This window comes from Gorilla gorilla, chromosome 10 (genome assembly GCF_029281585.2).
Source record: "Gorilla gorilla gorilla isolate KB3781 chromosome 10, NHGRI_mGorGor1-v2.1_pri, whole genome shotgun sequence".
NCBI lineage: Eukaryota > Metazoa > Chordata > Mammalia > Primates > Hominidae > Gorilla > Gorilla gorilla.
In genome coordinates this window covers 144,680,353-144,706,558 of record NC_073234.2, presented here as the reverse complement: position 1 = coordinate 144,706,558, position 26,206 = coordinate 144,680,353, and the positions used below count along the sequence as shown (strand labels likewise).

The window sequence follows — 26,206 nt, the reverse complement described above, 5'->3', positions numbered from 1 at the left end:
GTAATACTGCACATATCTGTGACTATATTAAAAACTAATGAATTGCACACTTTAAGCAGATGAATTTTATGGTATATGAATTTTATCTCAATAAAGCTGCCCAAAACAAAAACTCAAAACAACACAAAAATGGAAAACCTCTAGGTATTGAGCAAGGAGCTGACATTTTCAGCACACAAAACCAGCCCACAAAATCTGTGGGTTCCGCACCACTCCCCACTGGATTACTGGACCCATCCCGCTAAATTCAATTCAAAAGTTAAACTGCGGTTTCTAACAACCTTAGATCAATGGCAGGTTCTCCAAAACACACATCTCATGCTTCTTCACACTGTCTACACCATGTTTTGTTACCATCCACCCAATGTTGCCCAGCTAAGGATTATAAAGGGGGAAACAAATTCATCATCTTGTACACAGCGTCGATGTCCTGGGATGCCCAGGCAGCCTTAGCCTCACATTTAAAATCAGGTAATAAACATATACACCGTGGAATACTATGCAGCCATAAAAAAGATGAGTTCATGTCCTTTGTGGGGACATGGATAAAGCTGGAAACCGTCATTCTCAGCAAACTATCACAAGGACAAAAAACCAAACACCACACATTCTCACTCATAGGTGGGAATTGAACAATAAGAACACTTGGACATAGGAAGGGGAACATCAAACACCGGGGCCTGTTGTGGGGTGGGGGTAGGGGGGAAGGATAGCATTAGGAGATATACCTAATGTAAATGACGAGTTAATGGGTGCAGCACACCAACATGGCACATGTATACATATGTAACAAACCTGCACGTTGTGCACATGTACCCTAGAACTTAAAGTATAATAAAATATATATATATATATATAAATAAATAAAAATAAAATCAGGTAAATATTGTGGTTTCCTCTTCCTTGGAAATTCCACTTTAAAAACATCAATCTTAAGACTAAAACTGGCTTAAAGTCTTAAACTCATTCATGTGGCTTTCTCTTATTAATGAAGAGAAGGATGTACAACCCATTATGTGGGGGCCCAAGGTTAATCCAAACCCCTCTCCTAACACAATGCATTGAAACGCATGGGATTTATAACACAATCAAGTGTCTTCGGAAAAACTCCGACTTGCGCCATATATATATATATATATATTTCCTAACGCAGGACAGATGACAGATTTTCTTAGTGGATCAAAGGAAGTTATTGTTATTATCACTTGGCATCTTCTGTAGCAGTTAACATAATAAATAAAAATCCATATTTGGCCACATGCTTGAGGATGTCAGGAACGTGTGGTCAATGGGTTTAGCAGCTTACTAAATTTAAACAGAGGCAGTAACATGGCCTAGGTTCTCCCCAGAGTTAGAAATTCCTCCTTGAGGGAATTTGAGTAGCGCTGCCTAATCGGCTTAAGGAGTTAGTTAAACAGCTGTCATTTAGCTTCTTAATTCTGAAACTTGACGCTAAATAAGATTTGAAATTAGTTATGCAAAACGAAGCAGTGCTTTTGTGATACAGGAGATTTCTTCAGGCGGCTCAGAATGAAGGAGACCTTATTCCCAGACAGCAGGGGTTGTGGGGTGACCCAGAGAAATGAATCGGGGGTCCTGGGAAAACATTCGCCTCGTTGTTGAGTCCAGACAACAGGGCAAGAGTTCCTAATGAAGTCACAAAGGGGAGCGCTTAGGCCAGTGCACCCTGCAAATGTGTTTGTTCAAACTTCACAGCGCATTTCACAAAAAGTAAGCCAAATGTAAAAGTTAGGAGATCTCACCTACCAGTATTGATTCTTGGCTCCTCTGGGAAAATCAGGACATGGGTCAGTCTGGTTCACATTCCTATAAGGCAGCAATTACCTGGAGCTGTCACTTTGCCCTCTGGCTTAGGTGTGAGGTCCTAGCTTACCAGGTTACCATTACCACCTCCAAGGCCCCGGGTTAGAACCGGAGTTTGACAGCACATCCTGGGATGATTGTCTGGGCCAAGGTCTGGTGCCGCGGCAGACAGCGGCAAATGGTATGAGAACCTTCCTGTCCCTTGAGATGCTTCTTAAGTCCTAACCTGTGGGCTCTGCAAACCCACATGCATAGGTAGGTGTGCATGAGAAGAGATGCTCAAGGCCCATGCCCACAGGCATTGCCCTGTGATCCTGGCCAGGCAAATCCTCCAGAGAGAAACCAAGTGTCAATTTGCATAGAAATGAAGGTGGCCAAGAACTCATGTTCCTATAGTTCATTCACCCTTTCTTATCGCAAGCCTGCAATGCTTCACTGAGAGTTCACAGGTCTTGGCAATGAAGTCCCATTCCAGAAAGAAGTTTAGTTTCCAGAGCAAACACATGATGCGAAACTAACACACAATCAACATCACCCTTGAAAGTCCCTCAAACCACTCATAAAATACAGCTTGTACGGCTCGAAACTTCCCGTCTTTCTTTCAGCATTGACACATTATTGTTCCTTGGCTGGGCACCAAGTGGAGTTGTTGGCTTGTGCTCAGGGATCCTGGGTGTGAAAAATATGTATCTTTAATACTAAAGCTACTGACTGCAGTGAGATGCTCACACTGTGAGTGGCTGTGGGGGTTGGGGGCCACTGGGGAAACAGCAGGTTCCTGCCTCCTATACTGCAGGACAAACTTGAGTGCATTGAAAGGCACGGCAGGTTATGTCTTCTTCCCTCCTCTTCCTCTCCTGCCCTTCCTCTCTCTCTTGCTTTTTCCTTTTGCCAGGAACGTAATTGAATCCATGTAAGTCATTGCATATGTTAGGATACTACTAATAAGCAGCCTTATTTACAAATTAATAATGCCAAGCACTGCTTTAACACTTTGCCTGCGTTAACTCATTGGATCCGCATAAGAACTCTCTGTGGTAGATACTACTTGGAACCTTGTTTTTCAGATAAGAAAAATGAGCTGCAGAGAGTTTCAGTAACTTGCAAAGTCACAAAACATGGAAGTGACAAAGCTGGGATTTGAACGCAGGCCACCCGAGTCCAAAGACTGTGCGGGTGGCGATTCTCCTGCATCTCATTTAACTCCACAGTGAAGATGAGGAAAGTTGGCCTCCAAGAACTGACATACCTTGGCCAAACTCCCACATCTGATGCTGTGTAAAGCTAGGACTCAGATCCCTCAGGCCAGGTCCCTGTCTCCACTCCCAGGCTGGTTGAGGAGTTCTTAAAGTCAGGCAGCATGGATGACACCAACAATGGTGAACATGTAGCTTTGCTTAGCATGTGCCAGTCATGGCAATAACCACCTTTCATGTATGAAATCCTTCCCGTCAACCCAATAGCATGGAAACTTTTCCAGTCCCCATTTCGCAGATGAGAAAACAGACACAGTGCAGTACAGTACGGTCACTATTTTGCCGAAAGTCACAGAGCTAGTCGGCATAGGAACTGAGATTCAAAGCCAGGCTGTCTGGCTCCAAAGCTCGCACTCCTCACCCTAAGCTCTCCTGTTTCCGTATTTATTTTATATAATGTCTCTAATAAAATATAAACAATATGCACACTGATTATTTCCACTTGGGGAGATCAAGGAAGATGTAGCATTTGAGTTGGGCCTTGAGTTTGCTTAGGATAATTAAAAAAAATATAAAATGGAAAAGAAAAAAACAGTTTCTACCTCCCAGGTTCAAGGGATTCTCATGTCTCAGCCTCCTGAGTAGCTGGGACTGCAGGCGTGGCCACCATGCCTGGCTAATTTTGTATTTTTAATAGAGACGGGGTTTCGCCATGTTGGCCAGTCTGGTCTCAAACTCCTGACCTCAAGTGATGTGCTGCCTCGATGTCCAAAGTGCTGGGATTATAGGCATGAGCCACCGTGCCCTGCCTGCTTAGTCTGATTTTTAATAGCAAGCTCCACTAGTACAATAAAATATTATTTCTAAATAGACTATATTCTGTTTTTGAAAGGTTTGTCTGTTACCTAAAGCCAGCTCTGGTTGCACAAAGCTCACTGTATACAGTGGAGTCCATACTTGCTGGTGACATGAAGAAAATCAAGAAAATCAAGAATTTTTGCATTCGTTTCTGCGTTTTGAAAATTTCTCCCATTTTAAATGTGTATATTTAAAACAAATTTTGTATCAAGTAAAAAGAAGTCCTGATCTACGCAGCAGGTCTAGAGAGCATATTCATCGGAACAGAAGACAAAATATTCTGGTGGGGGGATCCCCGGGAAAATGGCAAGGTCAGTGAAGAGCTTGGCAAAACCTAAGATTATGAACAAGGTAAATTATATTAACTAAAGAGGAAAAAAAGGAAGGCAATGAGTAACTCCAGGAGACACAAAGTATTATAATGAAAAGAAATAGAATCCAAGGACAATTCTTCGCCCCACCGCAGTGGTTCTTAACTGAGAGTGATTTTTCTCCCTCAGGAGACATTGGCGATGACTGGAGACATTTTGGGCTGTCATACTAGGGGGATGAGGGATGCTACTGGCATCTAGTGGGTGGAGGCCAGAGATGCTGCAATGCACAACTTACAAGGCATGGAACATCCTGATAACAAAGAATTATGCAGCCCAAAATATCAATAGTGTCAAGTCTGAGAAAGCCTGCTCCACAGTGAACAATATTTGTAAGAGTATAATAGATATGTTAGTGGATTTCAACTCTGAGATCCAACCTTTGTACGAAGCACAGATGACTTCATTATGTTTCAGAACACAATGTAGACGTTATCATCCTTGAGAGTATAAAAGTAAAAGTTAGAAGTGAGAAAAGTTAGGAAGCTAACACCAGAGATGAACCAAAGAGGAGCTTTAGCAGGGCTAATATTCTCATCTTGCAAAGCGGGAGGCGGGGGTTATCAGTTATCTATTGCTGCACAAGAAACTGGCAAACCATAGTATCCTTATTACAACAACAGCCATTTATATTATGTTCTGCCACATGGCTCCGGGGGTCTACAGGACTCTGCCAGGTGGCTTCTGCTCAGGGTCTCCTGTTCAGTGCAGCAAGGTAGAGTCTACGTGGGTCTCTGAAAAGCCTCTGCATTTACACATCTGCTGTGGGGGATGCCGATTACAGTCTGGGCTGTTGACCAGATCACCTGAATGTGGCCTCTCCATGCAGCCAGGGCTTCTTCACAGCATGGTGACTGAGTTCCAAGAGCAAGTGCCCCCAGCAAGAAAACAAGGTTGAAACTGTCTTGGCTTTTAGGACCTAGCCTCGGAAGTAGCAACCATCACTTCCACTGCATTCTAGAGGAAGTGATGCTTGCTACTTCCGAGGCTAGGTTCCAAAAGGTGATACAGCTAGAGGTGAGTCCTAAGGCCGGCCTGTGTTGAAGGGGGGAAAACCAGACTCCACTTCCACATGGCAGGAATGTCAAAGAATCTGCAGACATGTTCTTAAACTATTCAGGGACCAAGGCATTATCTCTTTCTCCCCCCAGCTTTATTGAGGTATAACTGGCAAATAAAAATTGTGTATGTTTAAGGTGTATAATATGATGTCTTGATACATATATACATTGTGAAATGATTGCCACTATCAAGCTTATAAATTCATTAGTTCCCAGAGTTACCTTTTTTTGGTAGTGAAAGCGTTTAAGATCTATGCTTTCAGCAAATTTCAAGTATGTGATATATTATTATTAACTATACTAAACGTGCTGTACATCAAGTCTACAAAACTTACTCATTTTATAGCTGAAAATATGTACCCTTTAACCAAAATTCCCCATTTCCCCCAACACCTCACCCAGTTCCTGGCAACCACCCTTCTACTCACCATTTCTGTGAGTTCAGCTTCTTTAGATATCACCTATAAGTAAGACGATGCAGTGTTTGTCTTTGATTAGAGGTGTATTTCCTTGAAATTATAAATACAGCCAATAGAGAAATCAAAAGGGGAACATGATCATATTGCCTGAGAAAGGAGAGAAAATAGAAGGCAGTCAGAGATAAAATTTCATTGATCATACCAGGAAATCAGTAGCTAAAGTCTAAAACTGCTATATCAAAAAAGGGGAATATAGCATATTATTTAAATATATGGGGAAAAACCTTTATAACATAGAAGAGTTGAAAACAATTGCCTGAAGGAAACAAAAATGGAGTTAAGAAAGGGTGGATACCTGCTATGGCATTTCATTGTAAACGCTTTTGGAAGGGTAACATTTTAACAATGAGCTTGGATAACCTTGATAAGATTTTGAAATTTACGTTAAAAAGGAAGGGAAGAGCACCATGCATTTGGCTGTTTCAATGGCTTTGAGAAGCCAGCCTCACAGGAAGAAGGCATGACCACATGCCCAGCCTCATGTGGGATCTGCAGCATAAAATCTTGCTGCCTCCCCAAAGGTAGAAGAATTATTTTATTTTATTATTTTATTTCATTTTAGTGTGAGTGCCAAAATGCAATCCCTCTGCATACCATACCACAGCCACGAAACCCAAGAGCTGATGTACTTTAAGAAACAGAGCGGTTTATAAATCTGTTTGCAATGGAGGTGCCAATTTGACTGATACTCTGCACTTGTCAAAAGAAGCACACAGGTTATTTATAGCAACACGGCATTATTGCTAATTAGATGTAGTATTTCTATGGTCAACTAATAGCTCTTATGTTTAATGTGGAAGAAATAAAAAACCCACAGCCCATCATTGTCGCAGCATTTGCTATTTATTTGGGAGGCCAGGGGTAGGAGTAGGGGCTCAAATAACAGAGTTTGGCCAAACAAGCAAAAGACAAGGACAGGGTGATTAGTTGTTATTTCTACTGATTAGGTTACTGATCTTTGTTGGGAAATTGATTGAAAAGGTTTTTTTAAGAAGTCAACCACAGTTAGGAGGACACGTTGAGGAAGAAAGGGATGTGAGACCTTCACACTAACTTAGGCTGGACCTGCCCAAGCTCATTACAACAGAAATCAGGGCAGTAACCAGGAGATGAAGGGCTAGCCACCCAGCCCATGGAGGAAATTTTGAGGTTTCATATCTGAGCAACCTACCCTGCTGCCCGGAAGGACAGCCCAGAATTTCATGATTAGGTATAGAGTGAGTTGCTGAAGCTGAATTTGGAAAGTGTTGTGTATTAATCAGGATAAGTTGGGTTATATTGGAATAAAAACTTGCTCCCAAATCACATTGCCTTAAGACAAGAAAAGCATAGTTGTTCCTCCTGCTATATGTCCTGTGTGGGTGAGGAGGAAGCTCTTCTCCACGCGTGACTCAGGTAACCAGGCTAATGGAGGCTCCAGCATCTCCTCACTGCATCATCTGGAACACAGAGCCTCCTTGGTGGCCATGTCAGGTGAGGAGAAAGAATAGGCAATTGAACATGAAAGCCGTATTGCTTCAACCCACAAGTAACAAACAACATTGACCCGTACATTTTAGTGGCTACAAGTGTTCACAGGTCTCTTCTAAACTGTAAGGACCTGGAAAATATGAAGGAACAAATGGCATATTCTCGGAGCATTCCTTTGTCCTCTGTAAACTGGAATTCACTTGCATGGCTGGCCCAACACCATCAAGCATGGTTGGCCAGGCATCTCCTCTGATTGGTCAGTGGCTATGCCATCCCAGGGGTGGTTGTTGGGCTTTTTTTTTTTTCATTTTTAAATATTACATCTGAATATGATATAACAGGAGGAAAAAAATCTTTTTATACCTGATCTGGACATCTGTCTTTAAGAGGTTTATTTCTTTTTCCATGAAACGTAAATTCACAATTCTTATATCCGTTTGACATTTAATGTCCTCAAATTTAGTCTGTGGTGGACAAAAGAATCTTACAAGGTACCATTTCTTTATGTCATTGGGAGATGGGGTGAAGCATAAAGGGTACATAGTTCCAATATTTAAGAGAATGAATAGACTTAGCAGAACATGAGTTTCTGTACTGTAACATCAGGAGAACATGAGGCCATGGAATGTTGACACATGTAGTAGAAAACTGTTGCAGCTGCCCACAAAATACTCTCTCTGAGCTTTGAGAGCTCTCTCCACTGTGTAAATCTCATCCCCCCAAGGTACTTTCCAAAAATCTACTTGGCTCAGATTTTCCTGAAAGGCAGCAAAGTGTCTGTGAGGGTATATGGGCTTGCGATCCAGTCCCTGCCAACTGGATGCACCTGTGTGAGATTTCGTTTCCAACGAAACGAAGAAGTGTGTGGGGAAAAGGAAGTGTGTGGGCATCCATTTTGCTGGCTCAGATTGTGGGAGAGGCAATGAGGTTCTAGAACCATCTGTCTGATTTGTAAGCTTTCTAGTCATGACAAGCAGCAGGTTCTTGGTGGCCCACTCTCTGGTTCCAGGCATTGCTCTTGGGAACTCAGCTGAAATCTCTTTCTTCAATCCCATCCATATTCCTGAATAAATCCTTTTCCGCTTGAAAGAGCTAGAGTGGATTCTGTTGTCTGCAACTAACATCCCTGACTGATACAATATTCTTAAAACTGAATATTATTTGCAAGATGTTTTGAAGAATGGGTAAATATGATGAGAAATGAAGTACATATTTTAGAAAACAAATATATTAGCAATTCAAGAAGTTTCCCACATACCAGGAAGAGAGTAAGAATGTTGGAAATGGCAGACAGAGGTGAACTGTGCTCCCAAAACGTGCAAGGCCAGCTCCCTATATGGTGTCAGCCCTACTGATGTGGAGCCTTCATCCAGGGCATGTGGAGCCTTGATCTCTGGATGACCTGTAGGGCTACCACCATGTTTGTATACTTAATTTAATGAAGTATTTGATATGATCTTATCAAGTGAGCTTTCAGCCTCTCCAAGGTTTATAAGCACATGAGTGAAGAAGAATTACTTCTGAAACCTGCTGTTTAAATCAGTGTAAATGCTGGCCACACATCTCCATGCAAGTTGCAGGCCCAAGTGTGCCCCCTTTTCAAAAAGTAAGTCACATTTTTGTTCCCTACTTTATCATGGGGAATTTCTCTCCTTGCATGGGAGCAACTGAGTCCATTTCTAGAGCTGCTGTCTCCGGTGCCCTTATACGCCCTCTTGGCCCTCGTTCGTGCTGGGCAGTTGCACCCATGTGAGCGAAGACTTGTCATTCCCTGATGTATTAGTCTGTTCTCACACTGCTAATAAAGACATACCCAAGACTGGGTAATTTATAAAGGAAAGACGTCTAATGGACTCACAGTTCCACATGACTGGGGAAGCAAGGGCATGTCTTACATGGTGGCAGGCAAGAGAGCTTGTGCAGGGGAATTCCCATTTATAAAACCATCAGATCTCATGAGACTTATTCACTATCACAAGAAAAGCATGGGAAAGACCTGCCCCCATGATTCAGTTACCTCCTACCAGGTCCCTCCCATGACACATGGAGATTATTACAATTCAAGGTGAGATTTGGGTGGGGACACAGAGCCAAACCATATCACCTGAGCTGACCCCACCTCCAGGCATTATGGACATCTTTCCATGTTTTGCTCCAGGGTTTTTCTGACATCATGGGAGCCCATTCCCAAGCATGGAGTTTACACACCCGGGGAAACCTGTAACCCCAGGAATGCAGGCTTCTAGCCTTTAGTCAGACAATTCTGGGAGAATCCTGCCTCTGTAAATCGAGTTCCTCTGGGCACCACTGCAACCTTGACAACACACCATTGTATTGGCTTCCCCTGTCACTGTCTCCTGCTGCTTACGCCTCACTCCCGCCTCCTGCAAAGAGATTAACTTGTCTTAGGCCTGTTTTGGGGGGAATGCAAATGAACAAGATGTCCAAGTTGCACTTTGGTGACTGAGATTGCTAGTTGCTAAAGAAACAAGAAGTTTGCATCTCAATGACAGTTTAGAATGAAACCTCAAAAACCAATATACGTTGATCTAATCACCTTGCTGGTCAACTTCATTCAATAGGGTACAGTTATGTGCCATATACCAACATTTCGGTCAACAATGAACTGCGTATACCACTGTGGTCTCATAAGATTATGCTACTGTATTTTTATTCTAACTTTTCTATGTTGAGATACACAAATACTTACCATGGTAAATACTTACCATGGTGTTTCAGCTGCCTGTAGCATTCTGTGCAATCACCTGCCATACAGTTGTGTAGCCCAGGAACAATAGGCTATGCCATATGGCCAGGTGTGTAGTAGGCTCTGCCTTCTAGGTTTGTGGGATATACTCTATGATGTTCACACAACGATGAAATCGCCTAACAATGCATTTCTTGGAATGTATCCCCATCCTTAGTGACCCATAACTGTTCACTGTAAGCAAAATAAACTGATTCTCACTACCTAACATTTTTAAAAATGAATTTATTGCAAGAATACGGGCTCTCTCAGAGGATGAATTTAAAAGCCGGACAAAAAGCCCTCAGAAAAGGTAGGAACCAGGACAATGCTAGAGATAGATCAGGATAAAGGGCATAGACTTTTCAGGTGCCACAAATGAGATAAATGAAATTCAGCTGTTCTTGACCCGGCCTCACTCCATTTGAGTGTAATTCAAGTCCCAGGGAGAGAGGCTGCTGGTCCTAGCTCCGGATATGCCTGCCTACTTTTGACCAGGGGAGAGAGTTATTGTGCCCCCACCAAGCTTCATGCACAGGAGAAGTGATAGCTTCCCAAAGGAAAATGGATGTCCTCTTATACAAAAGGAGGTAGGAAAAGCAAAAACTATCTATCCTAGTGACTCATTGTTTTCCTTAAAAAATGTTATGAGGAAATGTCTCAGTATGTAACGCAAATCATGTTTGTTTGAAAGTTTATGCCTACTGTCTCATGTCTATTAACAGCTAACCCCTGTAAAAAATGCTACCTTTTTGCAAGTCTTCAAGCTTAATGGGCCAGTTAGCTTTTATGTCCATTTCTTCAAAATTCCTCTTTCTCAAATGTGCCTCACACAGAGTTAAGTGATGGGAACACACTGCTTGGAGGTTGAGGTGTTGGGCTGTGAGCTGTTCTGGTTGGATAAGCCTCCATCTTCCTCTGATGCCTTCCCCAAGCCAATTTTGCACAGGGCAGGGAAGGCTGGAGGTTCAGCTGGCGCTCCGTTTCATTTGCTGTTTGGAATGTTTGCCCCCTCTAACCTCCTCCAATGGGGTGCTCAGATTGGGTGCGTTACTCACTGTGATGTTAAGCACTGTGTCCTCTCTGTGACACCTCTCTGTGTCCATGTGTTCTCAACATTTAGCTCCCACTTATAAGTGAGAACATGTGTTATGTTGTTTTCTGTTCCTGTGTTAGTTTGCTAAGGATAATGACCTCCAGCTCCAACCATGTCCCTGCAAAGGACATGGCCTCGTTCTTTTTCATGGCTGTATAGTATTCCATGGTGTATAGTTAAGCACTTTGATGCTTTTGTTTAGGAAGGAATCAGTTGATGCAGCTCACATTACACTATTTTTATTTCTTCTAACCGTACTCATCTATTTTAACGTTTATGGGATCATTTCACAACCATATATTAAAATGGCAAGTGGTCTCTAAAGAGGCTGTAATAACTTTAGGGACAAAAAAGAACAACAACAACAACAAAAAATGTTTTTTCCCATTACAAAAAATAAGTCAATTTAACTTACTCGTTTTGGCTTAAGACCGATAAGAAATCATGAGGCAGTCCCCTTTCAGGTTGCATCAGTTAAGATGGTGATTATCTGTGAGTAACAGAACTTGGAAATCAATGGTTAGAATGAGCAAGCTCTTAATTCTCTCTGCAAACATGCTTGGAGGTGGATGCCTGGGGTGAGTGTGGCCATGCTTCTGGCATCCAGGTGCTTCCTTTTTGACTAGTCACTGTGTTTGCTTCCTAGTGCTGCTGTACTGAAGTGATGAAGTAACGCAACGCGGTGGCTAAAAATGAGAGACACTCACTCCGTCACTGTTCTGGGGGCTGCAAGTCTAACATTATGGTGTGACCAGGGCCATGCTCCCTCTGGAGGCTCTAGGGAAGCATCCTTCCTACCTCTTCCAGCTTCTGTGGGTTGTGCCAATTCTTGATATTCCTCAGCTTACGGATGGATGACCCCAATCTCTGGCTCCATCTTCCCGTGCCATCCTCTGTGTGTGTGTGTCTGTGTTTTCTCTTCTTGTAAGGACACCCACAATCCCCCCTTAATCCATTAAGGCCGTGTCTCAACTAATCACATCTACAGAGATACTGATTCCAAGTAAGCTCACATTCAGGTGGACATGAACTTTGTACTCAACCCACCATGGTCGTCATTCATCTGTGCTTATTTATCAGACATTTGGGAGGGCATTTATTAGTTACCAGGTGCTGTTCTAAACACTCTACAAATATTAACGCACCAAATCTAGGGCAAACCCAAGAGGTACATACCATCATTATGCTCATGTTATAGCCAAAGAGAATTAGGCACAAAGAGTTAAGTAACTTGCTTGGAGCCACCCAGCTGGTAGTGTCACAACCAGGATTCAAACGCAGGCAGTCTGATATGGTTTGGCTGTGTCCCCACCCAAATCTCATCTTGAACTGTAGCTCCTATAATTCCCACATGTTGTGGGAGGGACCTGGTGGGAGATAATTGAATCATGCATTCGGGCGGTTTCCCCCACACTGTTCTCGTGGTAGTGAGTAAGTCTCAGGAGATCTGATGATTTTATTTGGGGTTTCCCCTTTTGCTTTGTCTCTCCTTCTCTCTTTGCCCCATGCCATGTAAGACATGCCTTTGTTCTTCCCTCACCTTCCACCATGACTATGAGGCCTCCCCAGCCACCTGGAACTGAGTCCATTAAACCTCTTTTTCTGTATAAATTACCCAGTCTTGGGTATATCTTGTTTATCAGCAGTGTGAAAACAGCCTAATGCACAATCCAAGAGAGAGTCCCTGCACTTAACTATTAATAGTTCACTACACTGAAACCACGTGTCTTTTAACCACATACCAGCACCTTTGAGTCACAAGATGCAGTTTAACTCCAGCATTATCTGTGCCTTGTGGGCAGGAAGAAAGGAAAGACAACTTTCAGAATCTGCTTAGTTCTTCTTATTTTTTTCACTTTAATTTAATTTTTATGTAACTCTTATTTTAAATTAAGGAGTACATGTGCAGGTTTGTTACAAAGGGAAATGTGTCAGGGAGGTTTGTTGTACCAATTATTTCCCCACCCAGGTATTAAGCCTACTACCCATAGGTTGTTTTTCCTGATCTTCTCCCTCCTTCCAACCTCCACCCTCCCATAGGCCCCAGTGTGTGTTGTTACCCTCTATGTGTTCATGTGTTCTCATCATTTAGCTCCCACTTATAAGCAAGAACATGTGGTATAAGCGAGAACATGTGGTATGTTGTTTTCTGTTTCTGTGTTAGTTTGCCAAGGATAATGGCCTCCAGCTCCAACCATGTCCCTGCAGAGGACATGATCTCATTCTTTTTTATGGCTGCATAGTATTCCATGGTGTATATGTATCACATTTTCTCTATCCAGTCTACCATTGATGGACATCTAGGTTGATTTCATGTCTTTGCTATTGTGAATACTGCTGCAGTATACATGCACATGCCTGTGTCTTTATGGTAGAATGATTTATATTCCTTTGGGTCTATACTTGGTAATGGGATTGCTGGGTCAAATGTATTTCTGTTTTTATCTGTCTAAGGAATCACCACACTGTCTTCCACAAAGGTTGAACTAATTTACACTCCTACCCACAGTGTGTAAGTATTCCCTTTACCCCACAACATCACCAGCATCTGTGGGTTTTTTTAATCTTTTTAATAATAGCTATTCTGCCTGGTGTAAGATGGTATCTCATTGTGGTTTTGATTTGCATTTCTCTAGTGATCAATGATGTTGAGTTTTTTTATGTGAGTATTGGCTGCGTGTCTGTCTTCTTTTGAGTTTTTGTTTGTTTTTTCACAAAATTTTCTGGAAGTCTCACTAAATGACTTATATTGATATCTTCTGGGCCAGAAATGTGTCAGAGATTAAGGGCAGCCAAAAACTGTAGTCATTTTATTTAGGCATGTTACAGCCACAAATGAAATTGGGGTTTTGTTAGGAAGAAAGGCAGAACAGACATTGAATGGGCAACAAACTGTCTAACACAGAGATCAATCTCTTAAGGTGTTTAAAAACTTCCCTTGTTCAGTGTTTTTCTCTATCGATTATTTTCCTTGTCTCTTTTATAATTAATTTTCAAAGGTCAACATGAATAAATGACTATGCTGATACTTGAAGCGTAACATCAGGATACCAGAAACATGAGGAAAGTTAAAAAGCAAAAATCAAAATAAAAAAACACTCTAATTCTGGTTCCAATCCATCAGACCACTGCATGACAGATTACTTCAGTTATGTTGTAGCAGACTCAGTTAGGGCCCTACACATTTCCCTTGTACCCTAGCACAGCAGTGTTCTCCAGACCAGGTCCCAGTGTCACCATCCATCGGGAGCTTCCTTTGAAACAGTAGAAGTCTGTTTTGTCTGCACATGCAGTGGGCTGGAAGTGCTAAGCAGTGGTCCGTTTAGGAGCAGCACTTAGGTTTGGTGTATAAATACCCCAGCTCCCTCAGCCCTCAATGAAACTATTCTTAGGTGTATATTCTAGAGAAATCCCCTGCAGGGAAATACATCATAATAGATTTCAATCTATTGAGATACATACACATTTACACACTGCTACGGTTGGAATGTCTGTTCCCCCAAACCTCATGTTGAAATGTGATCCCCAGGGTCAGAGGTAGGGCCATGGGAGGTATTTGGGTCATGGGAGTGAATCCCTCATGAGTAGGTAAAGTCCCTCTCTGGTTGGCAGTGGGCGTGGGGCAGTGATGGAGTTCTCAGGATTGTTAAGAGCCTGGCACTTACCCTGTTCTTCTCCCTTGCTTCCTCTACTACTAGGTGATCTCTGCACATGCCTGCTCCCTTCGCCCTCCTCCACAAGGCTTTCTCCAGATGCCCAATCTTTCAGCCAGCAGAATCATGAACCAAGCAAACCTTTTTTTCTTATAAATTACCCAGCCTCTCTAGGTTTTTTTGTTTTGTTTTGTTTTGTTTGTTTTGAGAGAAGGCCTCGCTCTGTTGCCCAGGCTGTGGTGCAGTCGCACAATCACGACTCACTGCAGCCTTGACCTCGCTGGGCTCAGGTGGTCCTTTCACCTAGCCATTCGAGTATTTGGGACTACAGGCATGTACCATCACACCTGGATGAACTTTTTTCTATTTGTTTGTAGAGACAGGGTCTCGCTGTATTGCCCAGGCTGGTCTCGAACTCCTGGGTTCAAGTGATCCACCTGCCTCAGCCTCCCAAAGGGCTGGGATTGCAGGTGTGAGCCACTGCACCTAGTCTGGTATTTCTTTATAGCAATACAAATGAACTAAGACACACATAGAATATACAATATATGTCGTGATATACATCATCCCCTGCAGGATCAGCCCCAGGTGCCCACTGTGATAACTGGTTTAATCTATACAACTTGTTAGTAGCCTCCTTTTCCCCGTGGCACTTGCACACTCTCCTATTGAAGTTTCCTGAATGTCCCAGATAAATTGCTCTTGAATCTTTGTCCCAGGATCTATTTCCAGGCTGGCTCAAACTAAGACATGGGTCATTATTTCTCTAGCAAGACAGGGACTGTTATTGTTTCCCTATAATGGATGACAATGAGCCCCCAGGAAAAATATCTGAAGCCTCACTTTAATGGTGACACCTTTCTCAGTGCCACATCCAGCCTATTCTCTGCTATTCTACCTCCTCCTTGACTCTGGAGTGCCTAAAGTTCTGTAGTGCTTTGTCAGAGATCCTGACTGGCACACAGATAATGCCCAAGTAGCAGAAAGGGTGTATGAAGTGACAGTAAGGATTATGACTGACTGACGGGAAGGAGATATGTTTTCTAAAGAGAGTCTGTGCCTTTATTTCCTAGGCTCTGCGGTGCTGTGATAAGGTGAACACACAGCAATAAGGAAGCTGAGCTTTCAAGGGTTTTCTGGGGTCCAAAAATTGGAGCAGTCATAGGTCATATCTCAAGCAAAGCTAAGGCTTTGCAGGTACTTCTGCCACTGAACAAGGGTCTCTTTTTTCCTCCTCTTATCTGAAGACTTTTGTGAGTCATCCCCGTACCATTCACCTCCTGGAAAAGGCAAAACTGTGCAAAAGAGAAAATTCTTGACGTCAAAGAATTGGAAATACACAGAGGAGGCAGGGAAATACCAAGCCTGAAGGCTCAGTCACTCAGCCACACTGAGATCTTGGTAGGCAGAAACACGTATGCTATTCAGAGAAAAAGGCAACACCCCAGACATATGGGCTTACAGCTGCTCATCAGTCATTCCCAGCGTCATTTCTCATTATATTAACCTGAATGTGCAAAAACATGAAAGGCCTTTTGATTTTTATCGTTAGAGTGGAGATGCTCTTCACTTTTTAACCACGAATGTGAGAAACCGTGTCCCCTGAGACTGATGTCAGAAGTGGCCACCCTGCTCCCTCGTCTGTCTCTCTCCTTTGTGATGAGCCAGTTTCGGCCAGCAAGTTAAACAGCAGGTCTTCCAGGAGGCAGAAATCCTGAACACAAGCCACTTTTTTCCAGAGTACCACTTGTTCCTTTTGATCCTCCCCCTTCAGAGTAGAAAAAAAAGTTAGGTTGGTGCAAAAGTAATGGTGATTTTTGCCATTAAAGCTAATTTTTCCTGCCTAGAGGCAGCAGGAAATAGCATCATACACTGATTTTGCCCCTTCATTTTTGTGCCATGTTTTTATTCGAATTAAAATAAAATCAGACTGGGAACCCAAAGAGGAGAAAAAGCGTATGGATAATGGGACTTTGAAGGCCTATGCATATTCCAACAGTTTGAAACATGGTCTCTGAACTTCAGGAGCATTCCAAATTGGAGTCTTGTCTTTTAGAATTAAAATAATGAATAATATATGTATTGCTACATCCAAAGCCCAACCCCAGTGAGCTGGTTATAGACAAATCTCATCCCATAAAGGAAAAATAAGATCTTATCTAAGAAATAGTTAACATAATGAAAATAGTTATGTAATTTTAAGATGATAAACTTCTATTCCTTCTGCTGGCATTCTACTAACAGGCATTTTACATTTCACATGAGAATCAAAGTAACAAGAATCTTTGCAAGCTCATCTCTCAAAATGACATAGATACAGCCCTACTGAGCTCGCAGTCTTAGAAGGAAAATAAAGCGATTGAATAACTATGAGTGAAACTAAAATGACAATTGTGTTAGATCCACCCTAACCAGCTCCTAGCACCCACCCAGATCTTTTGATGTTATTGTGTCAAGGAAAAGAGATACGTTCAGAGTTAACAGAAGAAACGCAACGTGGCATGTTGATAAAACACCTCTTAGGGACACCACTGGCATGTGATGAGCTGAAACTGAGCAAAGAACATTGTGAGCTAGGACTTGGAAGTTGTATTATACAGAGATGTGGGGTTATATTGGGACTTCTACGTTTTTGTGATAGAAAATGCAATCTCCGCAGAGAAGAATGAGATTCACTTACCGGGTCTTGAGGCTCAGTTTTCTCTATCTGAAAAATGGGCTCCTATGATCTCTCTGTCCCCCACCAGTTAAAAAATCACAAGAATTCTAGAGGAGTCACTGAGGATGAGCATGGGTGCACTGGAGAGAGAGATGCAGGGTGTCATGAGATCCAGAGATGCTCGATGTCTGGGAAACACCACCGAGGCATAGGTGTGCCTGAAAAAAGGGGATTCATGCATAGAACGTGAGGGGCTGGGGAGCAAGAAGGTGAGGATGTAAATCCCAGTCCTTTCCCTGTTGAGGCCTATTTATGCACTTAACAGACATTAACACCATTCACTGTAGCTAAGCTCTGCGCTAGGTGCTGGTGAGCAGAAAGCAGATACAGCCCCATGGAGCTTAGAGTCTGGAAGAGAGATAAAGGCATTAAATAACTATAAGTAAAAGTAAAACAGCAACTGTTAGGTGCTACCAAGGGGAAAGGTTCAGGACATTCTTAATTCTGAAAGCAAATACTTGGGGCAAGCCGGGACATCCCTAAAGACACATGTCTTGAGCTGCTCAATGAAAGAAGGGTTTACAGCAAAATGCATGTCTGGGTGAGTGTGGATGTGTGTGGTGCATCGTGGGTCGCATCAGTGGGGATGTGGGCGTGCTGTTGGAGCCACAGTAACATTCCAGACACGTCTGGAGGCCAGGACCCAGTAAAAGCCTAGAAAATTGAAACAGAGTGAAAGCAAGCCAGAGCAAGAGAGCACAGAGAGCGAGGGCTCTCTCCCTGCCTTTGTCTCCCTCACATACCTCGCACTGGTGGTGCGGTGCTGCTCATCAAGCTTCTTTCACAACACCAGGCCCCTCTGGCCATCCTTCGGCGGCTTAAGCTACCGTCGTCATGTCCACGTTTAGACCTATTTGAGTTCGCTGATGCATGGACTCGGGAGCTGGACTTCCCAGGTTCAAATCCTGCCTTCATTAATTTCTAGCTGGGTGACCCTGGGCAAGTGACAAAACCTCTCTGTGCCATCTGTAAACTGGGAAGAAGAAGAATGTTTGTCTTATCAGGATGCTATGAGGATTGACGAGCCGATATTTGTAAAGTACTTACAAGGGTGCCTGACACATAAGTGTTTGCCAAACACAATATTAGTAATAAATTTCCTCCGCCACCTTTTCTGTCCTCCACCCCTTCCCCATCATAGTTGCCCTGTGGAAATCTGGGTGAGGACAGAACATTATCTCATGGCTGCCACGGTCACCCAGCTGGTGCTGCCTGCCAGGATTTCTGAGCCTGCAGAAGAGGCCAGTGCTGTTTGCAGGGAGGCTGAGGAAAGGCAGGTGGCATTCTCCCAGGGACTGGGCCGTCTCAGGAGGGGATGTGATGGAAGGGTGTGTTTGGTCTTCCAGGAGGCAGAAATCCTGAACACAGCCATCCTCACGGGGAAGACGGTGGCCGTCCCGGTGAAAGTGGTCTCAGTGGAGGACGACGGCACAGTGACAGAGCTGCTGGAGTCTGTGGAGTGTAGATCGTCTGATGAAGACGTGATTAAGGCAAGTTGACACCTCCCCGCCCCTGCAGAAACCTGCTGTCATGTCAGCTTCTGTGCTCCTGGACCAGCTTGGGACCTCTGGGACCTCTGGGACCTCTGGTTCCCACAGGATCCCTCCCATCCCATTCTGGTTATCCTGCCGCTTAAATCAGGACATTCTCCGTGGCACAAATATTGGACAGAATGAAAAAGTGCTCTGGCTGGTGACTCCGAGTCTGGGAGGCTGTCCCTTGACACTCTGTGTTTGCCGAATGCCCTTGGCCTCTTCCCAGATCCCCAGGGAGATTGTCGTGGGAGGCAGGGACCCGCTTACCCTCCACCCACCCCAGGCAGGGGAGAAGAAGGGAAGGAGCCCTAGAGCCTAGATGGATGGGTATGCGGCCACACTCCGGGATGATTCTATAGCACACAGCATTCGTGTAAAATCAACGGTGGTATAAGGTATACAACCACTCCCAGCTTTGATTTACAGTACTGGCCAAGGGAGGAAGAGGAAATCACTCTCCATTCCTCTGCCTAGCCCACAAAATTCCACATGAGCTAGGGATGTGGCTGAACAGCGCTCACCCCTCCTTCCTTCATCTCAGCCTCTTCTTTCTCTTCTTAAATTGAAATCAAAAATGATTCAAAACAAAGGCACCCTGGGAGACGGATGGAGGAGGCTGGGGAGATGGAGTCTTGCTCTGCCAGGAACCTCATAGCACACTTCCAGCCTGCAGGAGATAAATGGGTTCCCCAGGCTGCCACCGCCCACTCCAGAGGCAGGGCTGCAGTGACAGATGCAGCAGGCACCTCCTCAAAGGAGGAGGCTGCCAACAAAAGCCCGGGACAGCGAGAAGGGCTTCACGAGGCTCCGGGAGACTCCCTCCACATGAGTCCTAGCCATGGCTGGAGCACAGGACAATTCCCGGACAGGAATTGGTGTAACCACTCTGCTCTGAAGCAAACCTTCAGGGAGCATTTTTGCTCACTTAAAACACAGTCAACAAATGCGAATCAAATCCCCACTAAGTGTTAGGTACTGTTCAAGACTCTAGGACCACATAAATGAGATGGACGTCCATCCTTATGGGTTTCAGAGAGAAGGCAGAGATGTCAGAAAGCAACAGGGCAGCGGAACACATGACATCATACAGCACTCCTACCTACTCATTCCAGAATCTTCTTCACATCAGCACAGGGCAACTTCCTTCACTGACTCCAGCCAATATCTAGGCTCATCTTACATTTCTCCCCTCTCTGCACACCCAAGCCTTCATCAAATCCTGTTGGCAGTGCCTTCCAAGGATAGCCAGGATCCAGCCCTCCTCGGGTCCTGCCACCACCCCAATCCCAGACACAATCACCTCAAAGCATTGACCACCTTGCTGGTGACCTAGGGCCTGTCCTTACCTCCTCTCCCATAACCCCTCTTTAGTGCTACAGCCAGGGCGGTCACGGGCAATATGACCATGTCACTCCTCTGCTCGGCCCCTCAGGCTGATGAGTGGACACAGATGTGCAGTTTGAAAGAAGAAATAAGACCTCATGTTAGATAGATCAGTTGGGTGCAACAGTTTACAATAATCTATTACATATTTCAAAATAGCTAGAGAATAATACTAACATTCCTAGCATAAAGAAACAACAAATATCTTAGGTGGAGGCTATCTCAGTTACACTGATTTGATCTTTACAAATTTTATGAATGTATTAAATGGCCACATGGACCCCAAAATATGTACATTAATTATGGATCAATACGTTTTTTATATAAAAAAAATTCACTGGCTTCCCCTCCTCAAAGTAAAAGCCAAAGTGTTTACAGAGACAGAATCAAACCTTTGCAGCCATAACTGCTGTAACGCTGGCCTCACGCTAGGCACAGCCCCTCTGGCTACCTCCACTCTGGCCACACTGGAGACTTGGCCACTCCTGTAACAGGACAGGCATCCCCTCTCCTCCCTCTGCCTTTAACTCTCTTTCCCTGGATGCCTGTACGGCTCCCTCGCCTCATCTTCTCCCCAAGGCCTTTTCTGAGCAGCGTCAGCAAAATCTTCACAGACACCCACAGCACTGCCTTCCCCATCCCTGCTGAACTTCTATTCATATATGCGTATATGTCATACGTAGCATACGTTTATGTATTCACAGATACACTATATATTTTTGTTTGTTGTATTCATCTTCTGACTGTCCTCGTTGGAACCTAAGCTCTGTGAGGGCGGTGCTGTATTCATTGTCTGACTGTCCTCCTTGGAACCTAAGCTCCATGAGGGTGGTGCTGTATTCATCTTCTGACTGTCCTCGTTGGAACCTAAGCTCTGTGAGGGCAGTGCTGTATTCATTGTCTGACTGTCCTCCTTGGAACCTAAGCTCCATGAGGGTGGTGCTGTATTCATCTTCTGACTGTCCTCGTTGGAACCTAAGCTCCGTGAGGGCGGTGCTATTTGGGTCCACTTTGTTTGCCGCTCTATTCTTATCACAACAGTAGTAGGGGGTTTTTTGTTTGTTTTTTCCTTTTTGTGTGTTTTTAACTTTTATTTCAGGTTTGGGGGTACATGTACAGGTTTGTTATATATTAATAGGTCACCTGCGTGTCACAGGGCTTTGATTACAGGTAGTTTCATCACCCAGGTAATAAGCACAGTACTCAAGAGGTATTTTTCTCTGATCCTCTCCCCTTCGCACCCTCCACCCTCCTATAGACCCCAGTGTGTGTTATTCTCCTCCTAGTATCCATGTGTTCTCCTTGTTGATCTCCCACTTGTAAGCAAGAACATGGAGTATTTGGTTTTCTATTCCTGTATTAGTTAGGATAATGGCCTCTAGCTCTATCCATGTCCCTGCAAAGGACATGATCTCATTCTCTTTTATGGCTGCATAGTATTCCATGGTGTATATGTACCACATTTTCTTTATCCAGTCTAGCACTGATGGCCATTTAGGTTAATTTCATGTCTTTGCTATTGTGAATAGTGTAGCAATGAACATTCGCGTGCATGTATCTTTATGGTAGAATGATTTATATTCCTTTGGGTACGTACCCAATAATAGGATTGCTGAATTGAATGGTAGTTCTGTTTTTAGCTCTTTGAGGAATCACCAAACTGCTTTCCATAGTGGCTGAACTAATTTGCATTCCTACCAGCACTGTATAAGCATTCCCTTTTCTCCACAACCTCACCAGCATCTGCTACTTTTTGACTTTCTAATAATAGGCCATCTGACTAGTGTGAGATGGTATCTCATTGTGGTTTTGATTTGCATTTCTCAAATGATTAGTGATGTTAAGCATTTTCTCATATGCTTATTGGCCATATATATGTCTTCTTTTGAAAAATGTCTGTTCATGTCCTTTTCTCACTTTTCAGTGGGATTGGTTTTTGCTTGTAAAATTGTTTATTTTCCTTACAGGTGCGGGATATGAGACCTTTGTCGGATGCTAAGTTTGCAAATATTTTTTTCCATTCTGTATGTAGGTTGTCTGTTTACTCTGTTGAGTTTCTTTTGCTCTGCAGATGCTCTTAACTTTAATTAGATCCTGTTTGTCAATTTTTGTTTTTGTTGCAATTGCTTTTGGCATCTTCCTCATGAAATCTTTGCCAAGTTCTATGTCCAGAATGGTATTTCTTAGGTTATCTTCCAGGGTTTTTATAGTTTTGAGTTTTACATTTAAGTATTTAATCCATCTTGAGTTAATTTTGTATGTGGTGTAAGGAAGGGGTAGGTCATTCAGGAGTAGGTTGTTTAACTTCCATGTAATTTTATGATTTTGAGTGATTTTCTTTGTATTTATTTCTATTTTTATTGTGCTGTGGTCTGAGAGTATGGTTGGTATGGTTTCAATTTTTTTTTTTTGAATTTGCTAAGGATTGTTTTATGTCTGATTATGTGGTTGATTTTGGAGTATGTGCCACGTGGTGATGAGAAGAATGTATATTCTATTGTTTAGGGGTGGAGAGTTTTGTAGATGTCTATGAGTTTCATTTGGTGAAGTGTTGAGTTCAGTTCCTGAATATCTGTGTTAATTTTCTGCTTCAATGATTTGTCTAATACTGTCAATGGGATGTTGAAGTTTCCCACTATTATTGCATAGGGATCTAAGTCTCTTCCAAGGTCTCTAAGAACTTGCTTTATGAATTTGGATGCCCCTGAATTGGATGCATGTATAGTTAGGATAATTAGGTCTTATTGAATTGAACCATGTACTATATAATGCCCTTCTTTTTTTTATCTTTGTTGGTTTAAAGTCAGTTTTTTTTTTCTGAAATTAGGATTGTAACTCTTGCTTTTTTTCTGTTTTCCATTGCTTTGGTAGATTTTTCTCCATCCCTTTATTTTGAGCCAATGGATGTCACTACATGTGAGATGGGTCTCTTAAAGACAGCATACCATTAAGTCTTGTTTCTTTATCCAGTTTGCTATTCTGTGCCTTTTAATTGAGGCATTTAGCCCATTTACATTTAAAGTTAGTATTGATATGTGCAGATTTGATCCTGTCTTCATGTTGTTAGCCATAGACTTGTTTGTGTTGTTGCTTTATAATGTCACTGTTCTGTGTATTCAAGTGTTTTTTCAAATTGGCTGGCAATGGTCTTTCCTTTCCATATTTAGTGCTCCTTTCAGGACCTCTTGTCAGGCAGGTCTGGTAGTAACAAATTCTCTCAGCACTTGCTTGCCTGAAAAAGGGACTTATTTCTCCTTCACTTATGAAGCTTAGTTTGGATATGAAATTTTGGTTGGAAATTTTTTTCTTTATGAATGTTGAATATAGGACCCCAATCTCTTCTGGCATGTAGGGTTTCTGCTGAAAGGTCCACTGTTAGCCTGGTGGGGTTCCCTTTGTAGGTGACCTGCCCCTTCTCTCTAGCTGCCCTTAACATTTTTCCTTTCATTTTGACCTTGGAGAATCTGATGATTGTGTCTTGGGGACGTTCTTCTTGTGTGATATCTCACAGGGGTGCTCTACATTTCCTGAATTTGAATGTTGGCGTATCTAGCAAAGTTGGGGAAGTTTTCATGGATGATATCCTGAAATATGTTTTCCAAGTTGCTTGCTTTCTTCCTGTCTCTTTCAGGGATACCAGTGAGTTGTAGATCTGGTCCCTTTACATAATCCCATAAGCCTTCCTCGGAGGCTTTGTTTGTTCTTCTTCATTTTCTTCCTTTATTTTTGTTTGACTGAATTATTTCAGACAGCCAGCCCCCAAGCTCTGAGATTTCTTCAGCTAGGTCTATTCTGCTTTTAATACTTGGCAATTGCATTATTTAATTCTTGTAGTGTGTTTTTAAGCTCTATCACATCAGCTTCCTTCTTTTTTATAATGGCTACTTTGTTCCTTTATCATTTTATTGTGATTCTTAATTTCCTTAGATTGGGTTTGATATTCTCTTGAATCTCTGTGATCTTTGTTTCTATCCATATTCTGAATTCTATTTATATCATTTCAGCCATTTCAACCTTGTTAAGAACCCTTGCTGGGGAACTAGTGCAGTCATTTAGAAGAAAAAAGGCACTCTAGCTTTTTCAGTTGCCAGAGTTTTTGTGTTTGCTCTTTCTCATTTGTGTGGGCTGATATTTCTTCAGTATATGAAGTTGATGTCCTTTGGATGGGTTTTTTGGCTTTTTTCTTCTTTGAGGTTCTAGGGGGTTTGATTATGGTATAAGGTGGGTTCAGTTGACTGGCTTCAATTTTAGTCTGCCCCTGGGTCTCTGAGGAGCCCTCTCTGATTACTGTTTTCATGCCCACATTTCTTTTGTTCAGTATTCTGGTCCATGAGGCTCCCTCAGGCAGGAGGCACAATTGGCAGACAAGCTGTATACTTACCAGGTTGGTCCTAATCTGCTGCCCATGTGCTCCCTGGGGAAATATGGGGTTGTGCCCGCCTGTCTTTAGAGCTCAGGCAGAAACAGGACTGCTGTGTTGGAAGCTCTCTGGGTGTGACACATCTGGCTATGGGAGGCAAGAGAGGGTGTAGTTCCCTGCCCAGACATCCAGATGTTTCCAGAGCAACAGGAGGCTGTGTCCCTTGGCAAATTTAGGCAGAAGTAGGACCATTGAGCTAGAAGCTCTAGCAGGAGTGGCTTGCCTGGTTACCAGTGGCAGGGGTGGGTAACAATGCCTGCCCTGCCCTCCACATGCTTCCTGGGACCACAGGAGGCTGCACCCACTGGCTGAGTTCCCACAGAAGCAGGGCCACTGGACCAGAAGTTCCAGCAAGCATTGCCCTCCTGGCTGTCAGTCAACACTAGTGTTACAAGAAAAACCTTAAACAAATTAAATTTAACAGAGTTTAATTGAGCAAATAATGATTCACAAATTAGGGAACCCCCAGAATCTGAGCAGGTTCAGAGTGACTCTGGAGCTGTCATGTGGTCAGATAATATTTATAGACAGGAAAAGGAAAGTGGACCACAGAAAACAGAGTGAGGTGCAGATGCAGCTGGGTTAGTTACAGTTCAGCATCTGCTGTATTTGAACATGGTTTGCGGTGTTGGCTACCTGTATTTGGCTGACACTCAGTGATCGGTACAAAAGCAGGTACAGTGTGGTTGAACGTGCAGTTAGGTTACTGTTCAGTAGGCACGGAGAAACCTTTGGGCCAAACTTAAGCTACATGTGGCAGCTTTAGGCTAAACTTAACACTAGGCATGTAGTAGGTGGTTAAGAAATGTTTGCTGTCAGCAAACATTTGCTTAAATATGTTTGACAGCAAACATTTCTTGAGCAACTACTATGTGCCTAGTGTAACGTTTAGCCTAAAGCTGCCTCACGTAGTTTAAACACTGAAGGGAAAACATAACTACATTACTCAAGTTTTCCCTGGAGGTGTAATAACTGAAGGATGAATTTGTACCCAGTATGCCCTGCTGGCGGAGGGAATGGCATGAGGAAGGGAAATAGGAGGCGGTTCTTTCTGCAGGTGGCCACATCTCCAGTCTCCGGGAGTGGCCATGTGATTCAGGGTGGCCAATCAGAACATGGCAAATTCTGGACATGCCATTGGCTCAGGGATAGACACATTATCCAGTCAGAGCCAATGAGATGCAGGCTTCAGACTTGGGCAGGAATTCTTGAGAAAGAAATGTTTTTCCTCTCTTTGTTTCTGAGAATGACTCATGAACCCACCCTTGGAAATATAGAGGGTGCAATGAAAAATGAAAAACCTCACAGCATTTATTTTACATCCACCAATAAGCCTCAAAGCCCGATGCACAACTTAAAAATCAAAACCCACAGCTCACACAGTTGTCATTGTGG

The 26,206-nt window shown here is 43.2% G+C and overlaps 1 protein-coding gene and 1 long non-coding RNA gene across 2 annotated transcripts in view; one reads left to right on the top strand and one right to left on the bottom strand.

The window, feature by feature from the left end:
- The window catches only part of TMEM132D (transmembrane protein 132D), an 825,211-nt gene that overhangs the window by 666,888 nt on the left and 132,117 nt on the right, over positions 1-26,206 (top strand). The window contains exon 5 of the mRNA XM_019039446.4: positions 18,820-18,963. Within this exon, the coding sequence (XP_018894991.3) occupies positions 18,820-18,963 (144 nt within the window). The remainder of the gene's footprint in view (positions 1-18,819; positions 18,964-26,206) is intronic.
- On the bottom strand, positions 16,023-18,631 carry LOC129526042 (uncharacterized). The gene is made up of 3 exons (XR_008670626.2): positions 18,217-18,631; positions 17,435-18,127; positions 16,023-16,522 (listed from the first exon to the last, which is right to left on the bottom strand). It is a non-coding gene; the product is annotated as an uncharacterized lncRNA (long non-coding RNA).